This window comes from Polypterus senegalus, chromosome 14 (assembly GCF_016835505.1).
Source record: "Polypterus senegalus isolate Bchr_013 chromosome 14, ASM1683550v1, whole genome shotgun sequence".
NCBI lineage: Eukaryota > Metazoa > Chordata > Cladistia > Polypteriformes > Polypteridae > Polypterus > Polypterus senegalus.
In genome coordinates, this window is record NC_053167.1 from 70,192,194 (window position 1) to 70,214,770 (window position 22,577).

The 22,577-nt window shown below is 35.9% G+C and overlaps 1 protein-coding gene across 17 annotated transcripts in view; it reads left to right on the forward strand.

Moving 5' to 3' along the window:
- The window catches only part of ptprfa (protein tyrosine phosphatase receptor type Fa), a 596,272-nt gene that overhangs the window by 294,934 nt on the left and 278,761 nt on the right, over positions 1 to 22,577 (forward strand). For all 17 annotated transcript variants that reach the window (XM_039734603.1, XM_039734602.1, XM_039734608.1 and 14 more), the window contains one exon: positions 18,528 to 18,694. In XM_039734603.1, coding sequence (XP_039590537.1) covers positions 18,610 to 18,694 — 85 coding nt within the window. In that variant the 5' untranslated portion in view covers positions 18,528 to 18,609. The remainder of the gene's footprint in view (positions 1 to 18,527; positions 18,695 to 22,577) is intronic.

Here is a 22,577-nt window from a genome sequence, read left to right on the forward strand (position 1 = left end):
TCTCTATGCATTACAAAATCTATCTATCTATCTATCTATCTATCTATCTATCTATCTATCTATCTATCTATCTATCTATCTATCTATCTATCTATATATATATATATATATATATATATATATATATATATATATATATATTTATATATATATATATATTTATATATCCATCCGTTTTCCAACCCGCTATATATATAAAATATATATAGTGACTCATGCACTTTGAACCAGTCCAAAATTGTAATTACCAAACCATATCAGTTATTCTGTCTCCTTAGCCAGTAGACTTTAATTATCATTATAGAAAGATATCCTCAATTGCAGATAGCTTTGCTGCTCTTTTGTGGTGAAAGGAAGCCAAAAGTGTCTTTTTGCCTAAGGAATGGCCTGTACATTTCGGAGACATGATGCCAAGGAAGGCTGTTGACTAAAAGATATAATTTTGCAATTGAAATGTCAGCTTGGATTTCATCTTATTAGTTGCATCATTACTTGCCTCGACTGTCTTGATTTGCTACCGGGATTCTGTAAAGTTTTTTTGCTGAAAAATCCTCCCCCCATTCCCATGTGTATTGCATTGCATATTCTATGAAATCTATTTCTCAGCTCATTGTGGGTCAGTCTCAATCTCAAAAGTGAATGTTGCTAAAGGCAATACTTTAATGATGGGTGTTATACAGTGACAAAGAGCTTAGTGAGACATGGAAGCAGCAGAAACTGTACTACTCTTAGGAGTTAGTGCTGACCATCTCTGGGGTTTCCAGATTCATTGTGATTAGTGTTTAGCTTGCTGACTGCTTGTCTCCTCCAACATGTAGAAAATAGTTTAATGTAAAATCTAAAATCAGAAATAGGAGAATTACTGTATATTATTATTTTTAAGGAGTCGCCCTTTAATTTCTTTCTCCTAAATAAATTAGTCTGTGACGCTCCAGGGTGGCTCTCTAACTCCGCCAAAGTGGCAGGGAGTGGCGTCAGATAAGTTCATGAAGCCACCTGCTGTGCAGTTAAACAGTCTCACGTGTTATTGAGTAGGACACATGCTGCAGCAGCGCATGGCTGCTTCAGATTTATCAATCTCTGTAGCCTTCATTCCACTCCCCTTTGTGTCTTCGCATAGTCCAACAGATTACTTAAATATTTCTGTGTCCTCTGTGGAATGACCAGGGTTAATAGCTCAATTCCATCCTTGTCACTCAAGTTCATTCACTTTCCCACAAGGAAAGCTGTTCAGGGGCTACTTGGGATGCCAAAAGCAGCCCAAAGCCCTGTAATTAAAATAAATAAAGCATCACTGCCTTCAGATGGATGGATTGGCTGTTTAATAAGTGCAAATGTTGGTTTTCTTGCTTAGGGTAGTGGGGTGATGGCTGTTTGGTGTGGGTTAATGCACATGGAAATTCATGTTGGTGTTTACAGGCCAAATGTATTTAATCTGCAATAATTTTATCCACAATAATTATTCACAGAGTGCGGCTTTTCTGCTAGATATGTGACATATTAAGGTATTTTTTTTTTTTGCAAATGTTCTTATTTTTTGCTTAAGCAAATGGGTGTATACTTAGGCAAACCAGTTTGTCATCTTCAATAAAATTTCAGTTTGAACTTTAACATTTGAGAAACACTCAAATTAAAATATCACATGAACAAAAATTTGCAAGTGCTTTTGCAAAGTGCTGCATGGTATATATTCATTTACAGTCAAAGCTTAATAATAATATCCTCTCACCTGATTAATCCAATGAATTACTGACTATCCTAAAAGCACTGGGCATAAGGTAGGAAACGGCCACAGCCCTGGACAGGGTGCCAGTCCATCCGAAGACAACCTCATACAGGAATTGCCAGATCACCTTGTCTGCACACCTCTAGGGATGTGAGCAGAAAACCAAAGTACTAAGATGGCACAGGGAGACCATTCAAATGACTGGTTGTGGGATTTGAACCCAGGACGGCAGCAGAGCCACACTCATTGAATTTTTTCTTTAAAATGGATTTTCATTAAAATGTTTGTTATGATAATAAAATTTAAATTCATTTACGGATGTGTTAGAATATGCTGTTAATGTGATTGCAAATGTTAGGTCATCTAGTGGTAAATAATTTAAATCTATGAAGAAGATGAAATCGATAAAAGTCATATAAGGTAGCAGTACATTTTATTTTGTAGAGGTGCTTTCATAGTAAGGGTGTTAAATTTTATTTCTAAAGTATCTTGCCTGTTTCATTAACAGGATTACAGTGTAGTTTAGCAAGGAATGTGTGCTCTTTGATTAATGCAGTTTAGTAAATTGCTAATTTAGCAAATGATTTATTAGTTGCATTGGCTTCTAAAATTCTCTGAATTGATTGATCCCTGAGATGCTAAAGTATTAGACATTGATAAGAAGAAGTTTGTTTGACTAATAAGTTAATAATGTTTTACTTTTAGAAACATTACTACTGCCACTTACGAAATGCTTTTACATGCTTATTTTCCCATAAAATTCTTTCGTCAGCTTTTTCTACAAAAAATGATTATCCTTTGTACAAATATTCAAATATTGTGACTATGCATAGGAGTCATTTGAAATATTTTTCTTAATTTAAGATGAAAATAAAAAGCAATAAATAAACAAGACCTTCAGTGTGGACACTGCTGCATATAACCCATTAGTGATAACTGTTATCAGTGTTCCTATTTTAATATTTTAATTTAAACTTTTATTGCTAAATGCAGTCATTCATTTGAGCCTCTTTTGTGTAAAGCGTTGTGTTCTATGAATATTGTCATGCAAATGGCTGTGCTGTTTTGAATGTGCTGTCAAGGCATCAGCACAATATCTGTCTGGGCAAGCTGTGGAATAATTAGATTTCTGATTTACTTCATAGTAAAATGAACATTATATATATACACATATATTTATTTATATTAGTAAGTAAATGAAGGTTGATAAACTATGAAAATGGAATCACATTTTTTAAACTTAGCAAATTTTATTGTCTAAATTCATAGTGTTCTTTGCATTTATGAGAACATTTCTCTGGAGACTTACAGCCATTTTAAAACTTTGCTTGTCATGGCTCATGGGATGTTTTATTGATTTTTTTTAAAAGAAGCTACTTGATAGAGAGAGTTCAACACTAACTAGTGGTGTTTTAGTAATTGATTGATGTTGTCTAAAGGCAGTACATCATTTAACTAAACACCAATTCCTTCTTTAAAATTTGTACATGGCCAATGACATTTTGCAGTGAAACATAGATGGCTTGCCTCAAGCATTTAAGTCGTAGCATTCTAAACACACCAGCTACTAGGAGCGAATGGAAAGGCAGTGTCACTCAGTGGACACAAAGTTCACGTTTTCTTTGATCAGAACTTCCAGCCCAAGGTGCTTGTCTTTTACAATTTGTCAACAAAAAGGTGATGGGAACATTGCAAGCATGTAGCCAAAGCCTTCTAAAATACACAAAATACCTAGAGGTGAGCAAAAAGGTAACTTGTTCAAATGGCACCTCATGGAACTGATTTGTGTTGTTTCATATTTAAAATACACATTAGCATCATCATTTGATTTATGGATAATAGAAACAGCAACTTCCAACTCATCACTACTAGTCAGGTTCTTCTTAGGGAAACATAACCAAAACAAGATGATATAACTGAAATTTTGAGGTAACATTAATGAAAGATAATCACAGGACATTTGTATAGATAAATATTGTTAAAATGATTGCGTTGTATCCTTTGACCACTCTGTATGAATGCTGCCATTGATTAACTTTACCAAAACAGACTAATTAGGCAACATTTTCTTGTACAGGGAAATCATTCAAGCAAACTTTAATCCCAAATTAGACTTCAAAATATGGAAAAAAATTATTGGTCCTATTGATTCAAGTATTTATATTCCAGTGCTAAAGGGTGAATAATCTTTATTTTATGAGAAATTTAGATAAATTAAATTACACATGTGCCTCAATATTTTGATCATTTTTGGTATATTTTTTTTAATTATATTTCTGTTTGCCATAAGCATACATTGAATAAGTATGACGTTTTAATTTTATTTGTTCTAACACCTTGACAATGATTAATTTCCAGGTATATAATCTTTTTTGTTTTATGTGTTCAGTTCAGTACAGTTATTTTTGCCACTAATTATAAACGTTAATGTTTTGTAGACAAGAGTCATTATCCATCAAGTGCTCCTCCTAAAGTATTGAATTTTGTTTCTTTTAAAGGCATTTATAATACTTTATGTGTTGCGAATAATTGATGACATTTTTCAAATGACCTTTTTGTATACAGTGGTGTACTAAATATGGCAGTAATGCAATCTGTTGTTAGTATTTGTCCGTTTTGAGTATATAGCCAGCAATGGGTCTAGAGGAAAAGGTGCTAAGAAATTAATCATTCTTGTTAATAACTTAATCCAGTTTTATTTTTGGGCAGTCAGTATTACTCACTTAAAGGGAATGCTTGGAGTTCTCATCTTCTGCTTTTTGAATTACAACTTAGGGCGTGATCCGTTTAAATTTTCTTATACTTGACTTGGGCAGTGGAGTACGATACCTTTGGTGCCTGGGGAAGTCAAAGTGAAAGAGGTTTTCCGAGTCTAATGAGTATGTGCTGCAGTGCTTCTGCATCTCTTCCCACTTGTAATATTTACTAGACTAGCGGAACGACTATGTTATCAGATTGGATCGTGGTATATGTAATTGCAAGACTGATATGGTTGGCTAAATCCAAGTAAGCATTTTTGCTTTATTATATGTATATTGCCTAGACAGGTTTCTTGACTCTTATCTTCCATGTTTTTATTCCTGAACATTAAGACCCACCTTTAGTCTGCAGGCAATGCAGTAATGTTCTGATATTGAATGATCAGGAAAGACAAATCAGTTAAAAAGTAAAAAAAAAAAAGCAGAAAACATGCAAGTCAAATAAGAAATAGCTTTCAGTAGTGCTAGCTGTTGTTGAATTTCCTGGACGTGCTACTGGATGTAAGGGAATAATTTAAACAAAAATCTGCTGTCCAGTAGAGTATTAGTTTATCATTTTGCTCATTGTTAAATAACCTTAACAAAATAATAGAGAAAAAATTGGGTACAATATTTGTAAAGTAGAACCCGACAAACCGTAAAGTAAGTTGATATTGTGAAAAGACCAAGAAGCACCAGTCTGCTGTCTGTCTCACGAGATACTTTTTTGTTATTCCTCAATTTATTTGTTTCAGGCTTTAGTGGATCGTGAGTGTAGAGATAAATGTGTTCGTGTAGGTGTCCATTTTATAAAATTACCTCATGGACTTGTCTGAAATGCACAAGTGTGTAAAGTTAAAAGTCATTTTTTAGGGCTTAAGTCCTTAATAAGGCATTGTAGTTTCAGTGTGAGATGCTAGGCATGTTGTAATTCCATAAATTATTTAGTGTATAGTGTGCAGTTAATGTTCTTTTGTCTCTGTACTAATCTGATCATAACTATTTTTTATTTTTTTATTTTTTCAAATATTTGCTTAGCACTAAGAGACCCATATCAGCAGTCATTAACTGTGTGCATTCTGCGAATAAGCTAAAGTATGAACTATGTCGTAAACCATCATGACATGGCAGTAGAACATGAGGCTCTGACACTTTGAAATACCAAGTCTTTGACCTGGAAGAACATGGTGAAGTGTATGTTCCTTATGCATGAATGCTTCTTTTTCCCCTAAAGAGTCTTGTGTTAGAGCTAATTTTGTTTTGCTGTAATCCGATTCCACGTCTTTGTCTCACTCCAGTTTAATGGCATGGGAAGCATCAGAGATTCACAGCAAGGCCATAAAAGCTGGAAAATAAAATTGCACAGGCTGGCAGATGCTTGTTTGTAAGCTGTCTAGTCTGGAATAGGGTTGCTTGTGGCCACGCACTGCTGGGTATATTGAGCCCGATTGTCTTTACAGCCTTGCAGTGTGTTGTTAATGGTAATATTATTTGTATTGGGAGGTTTATTTTATTAATAAAATGAGTTTTGTTAGGTCCCAATATGGATATCTGACAAAAAGTTATAAACTGCATTACTTTGCACAGCTGGAGTGAAACACAGAAAATATCAAAAATCAAATCAAAGGGAATGTTTTCTTAATCACTTTATCTTAAAAATAAATGTCTTCATTTTTTTAGTCATAACTATATTACCTATTAGTTGTGTTAATAGCTAAGGTATAAGTGTTTATTTTAATCAGTGTGATGCAATACCATTTGCACCATCACTGATGGTAGTTTAAACACTCTAGTGAATCAGGCCCTAGCACGACCTTCAAATTAACATTTTTTTTGTTTTGACTCTTTGTGCAAGAAAAAAAAATAAGAATAGTGATATCTTCATATAGCAGGTACATTTCTTAAAGGTTTTATCCTCATAAGAGGAACCTTTAGTAAAGTGAATTATATGTCCATCCCTAATACTGTCATAACAGCTTATTCCCATTTTATGCAGGTTTGTTTCAATGAATATGTCTGATTTGATGCTGGGTTTTGTGTGTTCTTTTACCTCAAGTGTACATTTTGGAATAGTTTCTTGCAGTAGGTAAACTAATATGCTGAATCTCTAGGGGACAAGAGTTTTTTAGCCCAAACCCAAGATGTTTCAGTTACAAGTTATGGGAACAGTAGTCTTTGCCAGCAGCAATAGGCACATAGTGATCGGTTTAATTTTATTTTTCTTTTATCTCGAGATAGAAGAGTTTCTCATTTTAACAGAAGTGAGCCGTAAGTGTTACTTTAAAGCTCTGGGCCGAACAGTTGACCAGAAGGGGAATGGGCTAAATCATTGATGGAGATGTAAATTAATTTCTTGTTCTGTTAGTGGAGTAAAATGTGGTGGGTCCTGAAGAGAAACAACTCGGGGCAGGAGTGTTTGCCTGTTTAAGCGACTCCTACTGGCAAGCTTTAAAAGGTATCATCTCTTTTTGACAGTTGGTGCTCAACTACTTTGATAACATGGCAATGTAAATATTTGGATAGGTTAGGTTTAGGTTTTTCACCTGTTATAAGTTGGTTTTGCAGATTACTAGAACACCAGATTATTCCAAAGTAATGTGCCAACCATTTGCATTGTAAAAATATTAGGTTTGCCCAAAGTGAAAAAAATTGGGTTACAGTGGAATGAAGTAGCGTTTGATTTTCCCACTTTGACCTACCTTGAGCTTAACAAGAGAGAACTGATACCATTTTAAAATACTTTGGACTCCTTAACATCATTCTGGGTTGAGAGAGTTTCTGCCAACAACAGCACCCGATCCTTTTACAGTATGTTAGAGACTAGGTAATTTGTACACGCTGATCATTTTGAGTGTAATTTCCGGGAATTACTTAAATTGGAGCATAAAACCAGGAGTAAAGAGTGCATCGGGTAAGCTGATTTATGTTTGCTATTAAATGTGGTTGGTTATCTTGACACTGCACAGTGTGTCAATGTGTTGCATGTTGGTCTAACATGAAAATGTTACTGTACTATGTACATGCAACTACTACTCCTACTGTAGATCGCATGGAAATAAATATAAGCAAACAAGTGTCTCTGTAGGAAAGAAAAACTTGTTTTCTGGCAACTAAAAATCAGTCCTGTGTTTTAACACTGAAGTAGACCTAAAATGTCGAGTTGTCAACAGCTTACTGAGCTGTAAAGTGTTGGTACCATGTGGTTATATGCTGTGGTGGTGTTTGTTAGAATTACTTGTGCTCCTTTTTAATGTTTACAATTTGCTAGATGATTTTGAAGTTAATTGTGATTTACAAAATATCAATCGTAGTTAAAATGCAAAAAAAAAAAAAACCTCTGCTGCTTTCCATTTTTGAACATCACAGTCTGTAACTCGGTTTCAGAAAATACAACTGTGGTGAAATGTTCTGATATGCCAATGAAAGTCAGTAAATTCTGTGGTGCAGTTGTATGCTCGTTACTTCAGAAAGCTGTCACCTCTTGGCTAAACCTTTTTTTCACCTATAGTCTGGTACAAAATATACTTAGAGTGTGGTGTTTTCCCCAAAATGAGAATAATGGTTTTGGAAAACATAGGGTCAGATTTATCGAATTTATAAGGTCATAAGTTGTCTAGCTTTTGAGATAATTGTTATTCTTTTTCCTAATTAGTTTCTCCCTTTTGACCAGAGGAGAGGAGAGAAGTCCAAAATGTAGTATTGTGTAACACATAAATCTTTCATTTCTGCTTAGCACTGTACTGCAATATTGTGTGAGTGTAAACTCAGTTGAGACTCATATTTTACCTTTTATAGCCCTCAAAGGTACCCCTAGGGACTGCTGTGCTATCTACTTTGTACATAATTATGCACAGCCGTGTGGAAACCGCTTAAACTGATCATTACTCTTGTCATCCCTTTGGAATTCTCAGGTCTTACTTTCAAGCTTCAAGTGTGTGATTTTAATAACCAATAGTGAAATGAAAAGGAAGTCCACTTTCTCAGCCGTGCTTTTGTATATACCCTCAGCCTCCTAGTACTCCCTCCAATACCCCCGGTATATTACCATTGGCTTCACCATCGGTGACTTGTCTTTTTCAAGTGCTCCCACACGTCTGTTTAATCAGGCAGTAAAATGTCCTAATTGTCCCCCTGTTGGATGCCACAGGCACTGCCGCATCTGTAATGTGAACGTGGAATGCTGGTGCCCCATCTGTTACCAGCCATTTAATATTTAAAAGCTTTTATTGTCTTGCTTTTATACACCTTAACACCCCAAAGCTTTAGCATTTGAATTCTCTTTACAAGGGAAGAAAGGAGTTAACCAAAAAAAAAGCCCTGTGTATTTTTTTTCCCTGACTGTGAAGAATTGATTATGAAAATATGGTACAAATGATGACTTAAATAGATGATTTTTCAATATTGTAACAGTGACATTGTGGACTGATCTTTATTTCCAGTGCTGTGTTTTGGGTCGATTAGATAGAAATTAATCTTGTTCATCATTCAAACTATGTCTTTGTCTTTGTCTTTGATCAGTATTTAGTAGCTTGATTTATGAGAATTCATGTTGAAAGAAGGGAGATGCGGTTCATTTTTTGAGAATAAAACAACCAGAGATCTTCTGGTTCTATTGGAATTTTTTTTTTTAATTAACATTAGCAATAAAAATAAATACATTTGTATTAAAAGGGGCAGGCAGTGTCCTGTCAAGATGTGGAAATGTCATTTGAATGATCTTCTACATCATATTCTATGTGCTCTTGCTAGGTAATGGAAGCACATAGCTTAATAGAAGCTTGTTTCTCATAGTTTCATCAAGACATTAACATAAAAAATATTTTGCACTTTTGGCTTTCTGCTTTTATCATAAATTATGTCTGAATTTTGCAGCATGCTTACCTTTTTTATTTATTTATTTTTATGTAGAATGGTCCATATTGGGTTTGTGAGGAAAATGTGTAGAAGTGTTTCTATATTTAATTTGATTTCTATGTTTTGTTTTGATTAAACTTTTCCATTGTATGAGAATACTTTTCCAAGTATGAGAATAAAGAGTGATTTTTATATAAGAAATAGTGAAAAGTCAAGCAAAATGACAACTTTTATTGGCTAACTAAACAGATTACAATATGCAAGCTTTCGAGGCAACTCAGGCTCCTTCTTCAGGTAGGATGTAATCTACATTCATAATGGCTAACATGGTACAACACCCTAGTACTATATATAAGAAATACAAAGGCTGAGAAGTTCTGTTGAAGCTAGGTGAATTTGTAAAGGTGACTGTAGTAGTAGTGTAGTACTTCAAGGTAACTCATCCTTTAGGTACTCTAGCAAATGAACAGTACATCTTTCAAACATTTCTTTCTGCAGAATCTGTGCAATTTATTTCTGTGATGCATAAATGGGCATCTCTTTAGTTCCAGACCACCCTGGCCTGCAGCTTTTTGTACGAGACTTAATTAAAAGAATGAATAGCAGATTACTTGTTGACAGTCAGAGGTGGAATGAGTCAAGGGTGACATCATCTTCTGTGCAGCTCAGGACAGCTTACTGATTGATACATGACAAGCAAAGAGTGACCCGTGGTCCCAGAGCTGCTGTTCAATGGATGACGTTCATGTATAAACTGTGCAAAAATTAAAGTTGACAAGATAGTTCTACATATTTTATTATTCTGAGCCTTTGTCCAAGTGTGTAATGGGGGATTTTCCCTGCTATTTTTGTTTTGAAAAGCAATCTCCTTGTGTTTACCTCTTCTGTCTCCTGTTCTCGTTTAGGCAAACTTGCTAACAGTAGGCTACAGTGATTGTACATGAGTACAATTTCAGAAAGGATGATCATTCAAATAAGTCAATATAATTAAAAGTTGTAATGAAAAAAGTATTCTATTGTGCATACTGGATAGTAGTTATGAGAACAGTATATTACAAGAATTAAAATTTTCCCCACAAACAATGTAGCACACTGCAATCATTGTACATTGTAGCAGAACCAGATGTGAATGGGCTTTATATGTAAGAGTGACATATGATATAAGCCACAAATGGCTTCAAAGGGAAATGTACAGAACTGTGCACATTTCTACATTGTTTAGTTTTTCATGTTTTGGAATCTTCAGCTTTTTACCCTTTAGAATATAAATATGTTTTAGGTTCTGACAGCTACTGGAAGTTAAGTCTAAATATGTTTTACCTGCAAAAGTGATGTTTTTCGTTTATAGAGTTAATGGCAATTCAATAGTATAGTTAAATAATAGAATGTGATCTATGGATACTGCTGCCATCTGCATATCCCAATTTTGTACACCTTTTGGGTAATCCATTTAAGTAACTTCTCAAGGTTACTTCTGGGGAAGTGAATAAGCTAGCAGGGGGGAGTTTACGTCAGCTCGTGGCATGACTGACAATCCGTAACGTGAGCTTTTTCTGCTTATCCTTCAGATAGCATATTTGGTTTTGAGGGTTATCTTTTCAAATTAGGTTTAGGCAGAGGCCTATGAGGAGTAGCCACTGCACTTTAGGCTTTGCTTATTTGTATTTTTAGTAATAATGCTTTGTTCTCTTCCCAAATATGTACAACAAGGCAGGTGTTCAGTGGCCCTGTGAAGCTAACAATGCAAAGTTATTTCTACCCATAGGCTCTGTTTGAGCAGGGCAGACAGACACACATTCCACTGTCATGTTTTTTTTCAAAACTGACAGCACCGGATAAAAGCATCTTAAAAATGTGACTCGGACACAACTTCCAAAACACCACTTTTAACTTTGTCCACTTGCCCTAGGTTTCAGGGTGGGGTCTTATTATAGACTAGGTAGTGGTTTAGGTTATTTGTCAGGAGGAAATTCCCACATTTAGTGCACCTCATCAAGGATGTCAACTTCTAGTCGCATTCAGATCCTTCAATTAAATCCATTTTTTTACTGATGGAGCTTCTCACCTCTACTTTACTTCAGAAATTTATGACATAGACAAGGTAAACTATTAGAATTGCTTTAGACATAACTCTGCTTCTTTTTGTTTGTTTCCAGAAAGCTATTAATTCTTACTTTTAACCATTTTTAAATAGTTATTTCAAAAATGCCATTGTCTAGCCATTTTATGTATTTCTTTTTTGTTGGCAACACCATTTTGTTTTCCTAGATTTCATGGGAATTTTGTGCACCTATACCTACGCAGTGATGGTGAGCGGTTCTGTGTGATGTACTTGCAGTATGACACATGACCAATACATAAAATGACTTCTTGCATTAAGTATTAATGTGAACTTTAAGATCCAAAAAGATATTATCATATGAAAAACTTGATTAGAAGAGCAAATCTGGTTTTGAATTTTTTTTAATTTCAAGTTTTCTAGCTATTTTATTTTTAAGAAAACATGTACCTTGTATTGAGTAAAGTTAATTTCATAGCAGGGAACTGACAATCATGAACACGAACACATACAAAAGTCAAGACTTTGTCCAACTAACATATCTCATGTCTCTTATGAGATGAGATGATTCAGTTATGTATTTGTGTCCAGATGCACAAACCAGTGTGTTTCTTTGTGCTGGTCCCAAGCCCAGATAAATGGGGAGGGTTATGTCAGGAAGGGCATCCGGTGTAAAATTTTTTGCCAAATCAATATGTGGACAACAATTTTTTAGATGATCTGCTGTGGCAACCCCTAATGGGAGCAGCATAATTATATTTATTCCAAGACACCATAGGATAATGAAATCTTGACTTGAATATATAATGAAAGTTAAAGTAACATAGAGCCTTCAATTGTAGACAAAAATATTTCTATTTTAGCAGACTATTGTACCATGGAAATGGTTATCTTTCTCCAATCTCCCACCATCTGGAAGCCCTGATGGTCTCTAAATGTTCAAGTCAAGCATAATATGTGATACATATCTCTTTCATCTCTTCTGCCTTTTTTTTTTTTTAAATTTTATTAATTTTATTGCAATCATTCCATACAAATCAATCAATTTTTACAAAAAGTAGGATTAAGAACAAGTCGACCCCCACCCCTATCTCTTCTGCCTTTCTGTCTGAATTGCCCTTAATGTACCACCTTTCTGGGAGTGTTGCACAATTATTTCAGGAATGCTCATGAAATTTCCTGAAGATGTTAATCCTGTCAAGAGCTTTCTCTTGTTTCTGTCTTTTGTACCGTTGACTCACAAACTCTTTATTTAATTCTCATTCTTCTATGTAGTGACTAATTGTCCAAAATTTGGGGTGGGTTTTGAAAATAAAGTATGAATTTTATCTTCAACAAAGGCTAATTCACTTAGCTGTCATCTAATGGAAAGTGTAGGCAGGATGTAGAAGAAACGTGAAAGTTTCTTTAACAGCCAGTATCAGGTAGCATGACTTTTATAGATGCTTTGAAATTTGTTCGTGCTCTACCTTTGTTCTTTTGAAACTGGATATAACATTTAGTAAACAAAGAAAGGTCATTGTGAAATATACTTCGTGACACACAAAAATGATAGCGTTTCAAAAAAACGCTTTCATTCGCCATTTGATTACCTCCGTGACTTCACTATTAATGTGACCTGTATCATTTCCTAAAAGGGGAACTACTTTTAAAAACTTCACGTTATAGGTTCCAATACAAAAATAATGGAACATCTGTGTTCAGTATGACTATGCATTAATGGTACATAGAGTTAGTGTCTTTTCCAACTGTAAATTAAAAGAACATTTAAAGGTACCGTATTTTTCAGACAGCTATGAAGAAATTACAAACTTTAGTTTTCTCCAGCCTGTTAGAATCACCAATCCTTAAAATTTCATGATGCGCTTCATTAACAGCTTCGTATAAGACTACAGTTTATGAATGTTTGCTTTTAAAATCATAGATGTTTTATCTGACCATTTCAATATAAATAAAAATCACAAGCTGCCTGATGGTTGCATTCTTTGAGGCTGTTTTATGGGTAGATAGCATTACAAGTAATTGATAATATCTGTTAATCTCTAAACATTTGATGGCTTACTTGCACCAGTAATTTTTCCCTCAGGTGTCCTTGGCCTTGATGTCCTGGTCCTGTGGTATATTTGTTTTTTAGCCTTAGGATTATTATTTGATGTACTTATTTCTCATTAACTAATACTTCTGTCCTTCATCTTGACACGTAACATTAGAAATCCACACCTGATAAATTGATTGTCTCATTTGTTTTCAATGAAATTCAGTGCTATTTGACAAAATGCCAATCTTATTAAGGATATATCTTTTTCAGTCGGCAATTTGGGAAAGTCCCTGATTCTCCATTTGGTTTACCAGCAGGGTCCTGGGCAGAAGCCTGTCGACATTCTGTGGCGTTCTGTGGATTATGCGTCATCCTTGTTTTTTTGTATCTTGCATGAAAAAGATTCACTGTAACTTTGAAGTCACATGAAAGAAGAATATGCAAACTAAATGAACAATAAATTACTGGAGCTACCTTTTGCCAAAGTATTATTTTTACTGCTTTAGGGCAGTTTTTGAAAATAATGAATATGGCTAAATGAGATTATCTTTTTTTATTTGTTATATTTATAGTTAATGTCTAATTAGATGAAAGGTGCATTTTAGAGTCTAATGCAATGTTAGTTTGCTTTGCTTTTATCTATGCCTTTCAAGATTTCCAAACATGTCATCTGTCTAAAGCATGGCGATTTCTCACGTTACCAGTATTGAAAAACAGTAAACGCAGCTTACTAAAACAAAGCAAAAAAAGCACACAGACCGTTACTGCCTTAGACTGTGGAATTGTCACTTTGTCTGATGGCTTCATGGACAAGGATTATCCTCCTTTAAAGTGACAGGGCCGTCTCCTGTCCTTTTTTTGGTCATTTTTCTTTTTTCATTTTACTAAAGCATATGAAAGCTGTCTTGACAGCCATCAATGAAAAATATCTGCATTGTCTTTCACATCTATAAATGCTTTGAAGAGTTTGTGTCAATGAACGTATGAATGCCTTGGTTCCAGGTGCATGGTTTACAGAATTAATGCTCAAATAAATTGAAAAACCAACCAGTGGTAATTTCAGGCCCTGTAATATCAAAGTGAATTGAGCTTGAGAGATTGCACATTATAGTCTCATCCCGACGCCCTTACAAGGTCACCACAACCCTTTGACCAAGGTGTGTGGTATGTTAGCCATTGCTGCTTTTTCAGCCTGTTCATTTTGGGCAGCATTTACTATTTGTTTTTCCGTCAGTCTTCTTAAATATAAATTAATGATTGTTGGGGTTTATACAGAATGGTGTTCACTGAAGTGTGTTTTCAAATTAAAATTAGTTGTACTGTAGAGTGCTGTTTGTTAGTACAACACTTTAGATTGTGAGGTTTTTGTGTTTGCCAAGCAAAGCTGTCATATAATGTGAGAACTCTGTTTTAGGTAAAAGTGAACATTGAATAAAACTTCATTCTTACACCTGACGATTTATTTTGCTTATGGTTCTCTTTAATCTAATACTTACTGATTAATAAATACTGGCTCAGAGGAAATCCCTACGAGAGGAAATTCTATAAATAGTGTCTTATACTTTACAGACATAAACAAATAGCGGTTGGCATGAGAGCATTAACAGAAGGTCAAATTTGAACACACACTGCCCTGTCAAAAAATCTTTTCTGGTAAGCTCAAGAATTGGATGAACTTTGCTTTTTTAATAACAGTAAAACTCAAGTTTTTTGATATTGTTTTCCTTGAAGGCAGATGTTGGGTTACTCGATTAAATCACATGCATTAAACCTCTTATAAGATATGAAGCATCTAGCGAATGTTTTACATTTCTCTAGATTTATATATAATACATATGTTTATTTATTTATGCATGTATGTATCACTGGGCACAAGGATGTTTTCAGCCAATTAAAAGGCTGACACTGGGCTAAATTGGAATTGCCATTTAATCTAAGTAGCACATCTTTGGAGAAGTAGGAGGAAAAGTGGAGTTGAGATGGGGTAGAGCATGAACACTATACACAGATAACAATACACACACACACACACTGGACAAATTAGGAAAACCTGTACACCTATTTTTCCATGCAATTATCTAATCAGCGAATCGTGTGGCAGCAGCACAATCTATAAAATCATGCACATGCAGGTCAGAAGCTTCAGTTAATATTTGCATCAAATACCAGAACAGGGAAAAATGTGATCTCAGTGAATTCAACCATGGCATGACTGTTACTGCTAGAGTGGCTGGCTTGAGTATTTCTGTAGCTGCTGATCTCCTGAGATTTTCAGACACAACAGTCTCTAGAGTGTACTCAAAATAGTGTGAAACACAAGAAACACCCAATGAGCGGAAGTTCCTTGTTGATGATAGAGATCAGGGGAGAATGGCCAGACTGGTTCGAGCTAACAGAAAGGCTCCGGTAACTCACATAACCATTCTCCAAAATTGTGGTGAGCAGAAAAGCATATCAGAATGCACAACATGCCAAACCTTGAGACAAATTGGCTACAGCAGCAGAAGACGACCATGTTGGGCTCCACTCCAGTCAGCCAAGAACATAAAACCAAGGCTGCAGTGTGCACAGGATCACCAAAATTAGATAGTGGAAGGCTGAATAAACATGACCTGGTCTGGTGAATGTCAATTTCTGGTGAGGCACACAGATAGCAGGGTCAGAATGGCATGAATCCAATGCACCCAACCTGTCTTGATTCAACAATCCTGGCTGGTGGTGATCTAATCGTGCAGGCCAGGTTTTCTTGGCACACTTACCAATCATTGCTTGAATGCCACAGCCAATTTGAGTATTGTTAGTGCCCATGTGAATTCCTTTAAGGCAACAAGTTACCAATCCTCTAATGGATACTTCCACATGATAACGCACCATGTCACAAAGCATAAGTCATCTCAAATTGGTTTCATGAACATGACAATGAGTTCAGCGTTGTTCAGTGGCCTCCTCAGTCACCGGATCCAAATCCATTAGGAGCACCATTGGAATGTGGTAGAACAGGAGATTTGCGACATGAATTTGCTGCTTACATCTACAAAAATGGCTTGATGCAATCTTGAAAAAATGCCATGCAGAATTTAGGACATTTTGAGAAGAAAAGGAGACCCTTAGTATTAATGTAGTGTTCCTAATAATTTGTTTAGTGAATATTTATGTATCATAAAAGTAAAAATGTAAAGGTTTCTCAGGTTGTTTGCTTGAGGGCTGCATGTGTTGTCCAAGATTTTGGATCCAATAAACAATTTCATGATATATTTCACAAAGTGATTTATGGAATCAGGCTTGCACATATTTTTCCAGTTTTATATTACATTTTGGGCTTTAATATTTTACTTCTTTTGGTCTCCTGATTTCTGCCTTTATTTTGTTTATTTCATCTTGTTGTCCTGGTCAGTGTTTTCCACTTATGATATAACGTTGATGTGTTAGGAGATCTGACACCTGTTAACAATTCAAATGAACACAAACTATTAGTCTTATTAGCCACTGTTGCCACAGCAGGTCGTAGACATTGCATGACTAGTTGAAAAAACGTAGTAACATTTTAGTTGGTAAGTCTGTTTCAGAACATAAAAGATATTTAAAAACAGTAAGCTGATGTAAAAATATGATCAATCATGATGCTGTTTTTAATCGTTGTATGTTGCATTTGACATGAGTTACACTGCAGCTTTAGGGTTTTTTATTATATTCAGCAAAGGGCAACTGAGTTGGAAGCTGTGATATTAGTAAGGTGTCCTGCAGTCTAAATTAAGAATCCTCTGTAGGAGATGTTTTACACCCCCAATGCAGCTCTTTTTAATTAATAAATACAACACTACAAGTTGTGCTTTAATTGAATGCATGCAATGAAGCCACTGTTTTTGATTAATCAAGATTAAAGGAATACTCCACCCAAAAATGTTTTCTTTTAATAGGTGACTTGCCCCATGTACTTCGTAGTGGTGGCCAAGAAAAAGTTTTAATCTCATATTTACTTTAAGAATTTACACATTGAATATTTAGACTGAATGGAACACTGCAGTGAACGGTTCTGGACAAAGAAAAAATCTTGCATAACTTGTGCCGCATAATGCACATGTCCATTTTCCACATATTTTAGCAAAAATGTACACATTTTACACATTTTGACCATATGAATGGATAACAGACAGACATATGAATTATGTGGCATAAACTATGTGAATTGTTTTACTTTCCCATTGTTTGCAGTTGTCCAGAACTGGTCACCACAGGGTTCTGTTGAGTCCGAATCTTTAATATGTGTTTTCTCCACATAAACATGAGATTAAAATTTTTCTTGGCCACCCCTAAAAAGTACATGGGGTGAGTAACATTTAAAAATAAGTATACGTTTTTTGATGGAGTAGTCCATTAAGCCAAAAGAAGGTAATCACAACCTATAGGTAAAATATTAGATTTGCTTTCAGACTAAAAGAGTTGTAGAAGACCAAACCTGAACCACACTATTTCTTCTCAGTATATTGTATTTAAGGTTTTTTGGAGAATGAAGGGGAAATTAGAGCAGGAGGTAGAGTTTGATTTAAGATTGTCAGAGACACACACCATAACCCATTATTTGTTTGTGAAGCTTTGTTAACATTAAGAACCTCTTGGCATCACTAAGCCCATCCCTTTGGGAGTCTTGCATGTGTCTCTTGTAATGATATGACAGTCTGGCTTCAGGTCTCTAGAGGATGCAATTTCTTAATGGTTCTTTCAGTAAGCGGCTGCCCTTAGAGAATAATACTTTTTAACAGGCCCAGCTGGCGTACCTTTTTAAACTAATTCAGTCAGGATTGGTTTCCCACTTGGTCTGGGTAGTATGGCACATCTGTCCTCTTCTTCAAATCAGTGTTACATTTTATAGTTCTAATTTAATTAACAGGGCAGTCCAGTATGGGTTTCTAATTTCTACTATGGCTTATGTTGCTAAGTTCTGCTGATATTGCTGGTAGGTATGACAAAATAATTGAACTGTTCCATAAACCAAGACTTTTTTCTTAACAAAAATAACACTTATAAGTAAAATGAACAATGACTGTTGTATACTTGTGCACATGCTTATTGGTTTAATGACTAAGTAACTAATCAAATCAATTGTATTTACAGGTGTTTATCTATGATTTTATGAAGCCGGAGTAGTGGGGTTGGAGACTCGGGAGTGAGACAAGAAACAGTGCCACTCTGGAACATGGTGCCTATTTGCTGTCCAGCAGCACTATTTGTGCCAGCAATGGCAGCACTAGGCTGCCTGGTACTATCCACAGCAGCAGACAGTGAGTATCCCCTTCTTCTCTTAATATTGAAGGTTAAAGTTGCAGTTATCCCTTGAAAAGAATTCTTTCAGGCATGGCATCATTCTATTGCTTTTAGCACAAAGAAGCTAATAAAAGACAAAAGGTTTCCAGAAAAATTACTTATGGAGGACAAGAAGCCACAATAGATAAGAGTATAAATCTGAGGATAAGATGAGACCACATGCAAAAGTATATGTTTAGTTTATCACATTAGTGTTCTCCAGTGGGATACATTCTAAATTTGCTTGTTGGATAATAAATCATAGTTAATTCAGGGTATTCTAAAAGCAAGCATTTTCTATACAATTAATATTAATCATGCCCGGAAGTCACCATGTATGGTAAGGACACTCCTTCAAAGGGCCCAGTCAGCACAAATACTCCTCTTTGAAAGGCAGTAAAGGGCAGAGCTAAGAGACTGAAACTCTCATCATCAAGGCTCAACGTTTTCTTGGAGTCTTAGCAATACAGTTTCAGACATCCTTAAAATGCTGTATGTAAACAAATTAATTTCAGTGCATGCTTATAAGTGAAATTTTAATTTTACCTTGGGGACAAATAAAATATTATCTATCTATACTTTTACTAAGCTTAATTATTTCCAAGATAAAATTTCTACATATATATATAAAATCCAACGTCTGTCTGTCTGCTTTTCTTGTGAGAACTACGTAACAGATTTACATCAGGTTTTTTTCTATAATTTGCTTGAAGATTTCGGTTGATTTTGTGACTTCCCTCATTGTGCTATGTATCATAGTTCGCTTGCGGTACTGATTTATTTGCACGAATCCGAGAGACACGCAGCTGGCTTTTATCCTCCTCACTCACGCTCCAGCCTTGGGGTGTGTTCCTTACCTCCACTTAGCTAGCGAATGAGAGATCTACTTAACAAATTTAGATCAGGTTTTTTTTCTATAATTTGCTTGAATTTGATTGATTTTGCAACTTCTCTCAGTGAGTTAAGAATCATAGTTCGCTTGCAGGAGTGATGTATTCGAGCTAATCCGAAACAGAGCTTGTGGGTTGAGGGGAGGGGGGAAGCGTGATATCAAGAGTGGTGAGCAGGGCAGGGCCATCCTCACTGTCCGCCCCATGGGTGGAGCCACGGGGCCAGCTAGTACTTTATAAATTATCAAGAAGCGATTTATGTGAGCAATGATCCAAATTCAAAGAGTTAGGTACCAAGCTGAGGAGCAGAACTGACAAGGTAGTCTTCTCCGAAGTTCTGCCTGTGCCACGCGCCAGTCCAGGTAAGATTGAGGAGATTAGAAGGCTTAACGCGTGGCTCAAATCTTGGTGCAGGGTAGAAGGGTATAGGTTTATGGGGCATTGGGACTCCTTTTGGAACAGATGGGACCTGTTCCGCCGTGACGGGTTACATCTGAACCGGAGGGGCACCAATGTATTGGGGAGGCGTATGTGTAGGCTAGTCGAGGATTGTTTAAACTAGGGAATGGGGGGGCAGGGAGTTTAGGACAGGCCAGATTTAGATCTATACATGGAAGAACAAACAATGGTGTAGAAATAAAAATGCATAGTAATGTAAATTTTAAGCAAACACGTAAAGATAGAAGGATTAACACATTAAAAATAGCTTGCCTTAATGCTAGAAGTATCAAAAATAAGGTAAGTGAGTTGGAGTTGTATGTAGCAGAGCACAATTATGATATTATAGCAATAACGGAAACCTGGCTAAATAACAAAGATGGGGATGAGTGTAACATAGAGGGATACACATTTTTTAGGAAGGATAGACAGAACAGAAAAGGAGGTGGGGTTGCTGTTTATGCCAAACAGGAATTAAATGTAAGTCATCTTCAGTTGGATGATGAGCCCCATCTTAGTGAGGACATGTGGCTTCGCCTGGAAAATATTAGGGAAAAAGGTCTCATTTTAGGAGTGTGTTATAGACCACCCAATTCAGACAGTAATTTCAACACACATCTTTTAGTAATATCAAAAGGCAAGTTTACAGGGAGATATTATAGTCATGGGGGACTTTAATTATCCAAATATTAACTGGGATAACCTTACAGATGGAGGAGCACAAGAGCAGGAGTTTTAGAAGTAATCGCGACTGTTTTTAACACAGCATGTTAAAGCACCAACAAGGGGTGAAGCCTATCTGGATTTAGTATTCTGTAATAATCAGGATAGAATTGAGGGTGTAGAGGTGATTGAACCACTAGGGTCAAGTGACCATAATGTAATACAATTCTCAGTATTTTGTAAGAGTACAGATGCAAAGACTAAAATTGTTAAGTTGAACTTTAGTAGGGCTAATTTTGAGCAGATGCGACAAAGTCTAAGTAGGATAGACTGGGATAAGCTTTTAAATGTGGAGACAGTCGAGGAGCAGTGGAACAGGTTTAAAAATGTTTTACATGTAATGCAGGACAGATACATACCTAAATTTGGAAGTAATAGGAAACTAAAAAATCTCCACGATGGATTAATAAAGATTTAAAAAGAAGTTGCAAAGGAAAAACTGCTGTATAAGGCATATAAGACTAATGACTGCAAAGAGAACCGTAGCGTATGAGAAAATGAGGGCAACCATTAAGAAGGATATCAGAGAGGCTAAAAGACAGTTGGAGAGGAATATAGCAGATAAGGCAAAGAAGACCCCAAGAGATTCTTTCAGTATTTTAGTAGTAAAAGAACAGTTAAGGAGGAGGTCAAGTTCATCAGGAATAGTAAAGGGAATTAAAAGATACAGACAATGAAATAGCAGATGCCCTAAACTTACATTTTTCTGAGGTGTTTACAAGTGAGCAAGTGGATAACCTGCCAGAGGTAAACGCAACTACTAAGGAGGTACTGAGGGATTTGGAAATTGTAGAGGGAGAAGTGCTGCTCAGATTAAATAAGATGAAATCAAACAAATCACCAGGCCCAGATAATATTTATCCTCGTGTTCTTAAGGAGGCTAGTGAGTACATATATAAACCCTTGACACACATTTTTAGGAAGTCACTGTGCACTGGAGAGATTCCAAAGGACTGGAAAATGGCAAATATCATCCCATTATATAAAAAGGGTGACAGGGCAGATCCAAGCAACTATAGGCCAGTAAGCTTAACAAGCATCACAGGAAAATTAATGGAAGGAATTATTAAGGATAAGATTGAGCAACACATGACAAGGACAGGAGTTATTCTGAACAGTCAGCATGGGTTCAGAAGGGGAGGTCGTGTTTTACTAACATGTTGGAATTCTATGAGGAGGCAACAAAAGGATACGATCAAAGTGGAGCTTATGATATTATTTATCTGGACTTTCAGAAAGCATTTGATAAGGTGCCACATGAGAGGTTGGGCATCAAGTTAAAAGAAGTGGGAATTCAGGGTGATGTTTTTAGATGGGTGCAGAATTGGCTCAGACACAGGAAGCAGAGGGTGATGGTGCGAGGAACCTCATCAGAACTGGCCGATGTTAAGAGTGGTGTTCCACAGGGGTCAGTGCTAGGGCCGCTGCTATTTTTAATATATATAAATGATTTAGATAGGAATATAAGTAACAAGCTGGTTAAGTTTGCAGATGATACCAAGATAGGTGGATTAGCAGATAATTTGGAATCCGTTATATCATTACAGAAGGACTTGGATAGCATACAGGCTTGGGCAGATTTGTGGCAGATGAAATTTAATGTCAGTAAATGTAAAGTATTACACATAGGAAGTAAAAATATTAGGTTTGAATACACAATGGGCGGTCGAAAAATCGAGAGTACACCTTATGAGAAGGATTTAGGAGTCATAGTGGACTCCAAGCTATCAACTTCCAAACAGTGTTCAGAAGCCATTAAGAAGGCTAACAGAATGTTAGGTTATATAGCACGATCTGTGGAGTACAAGTC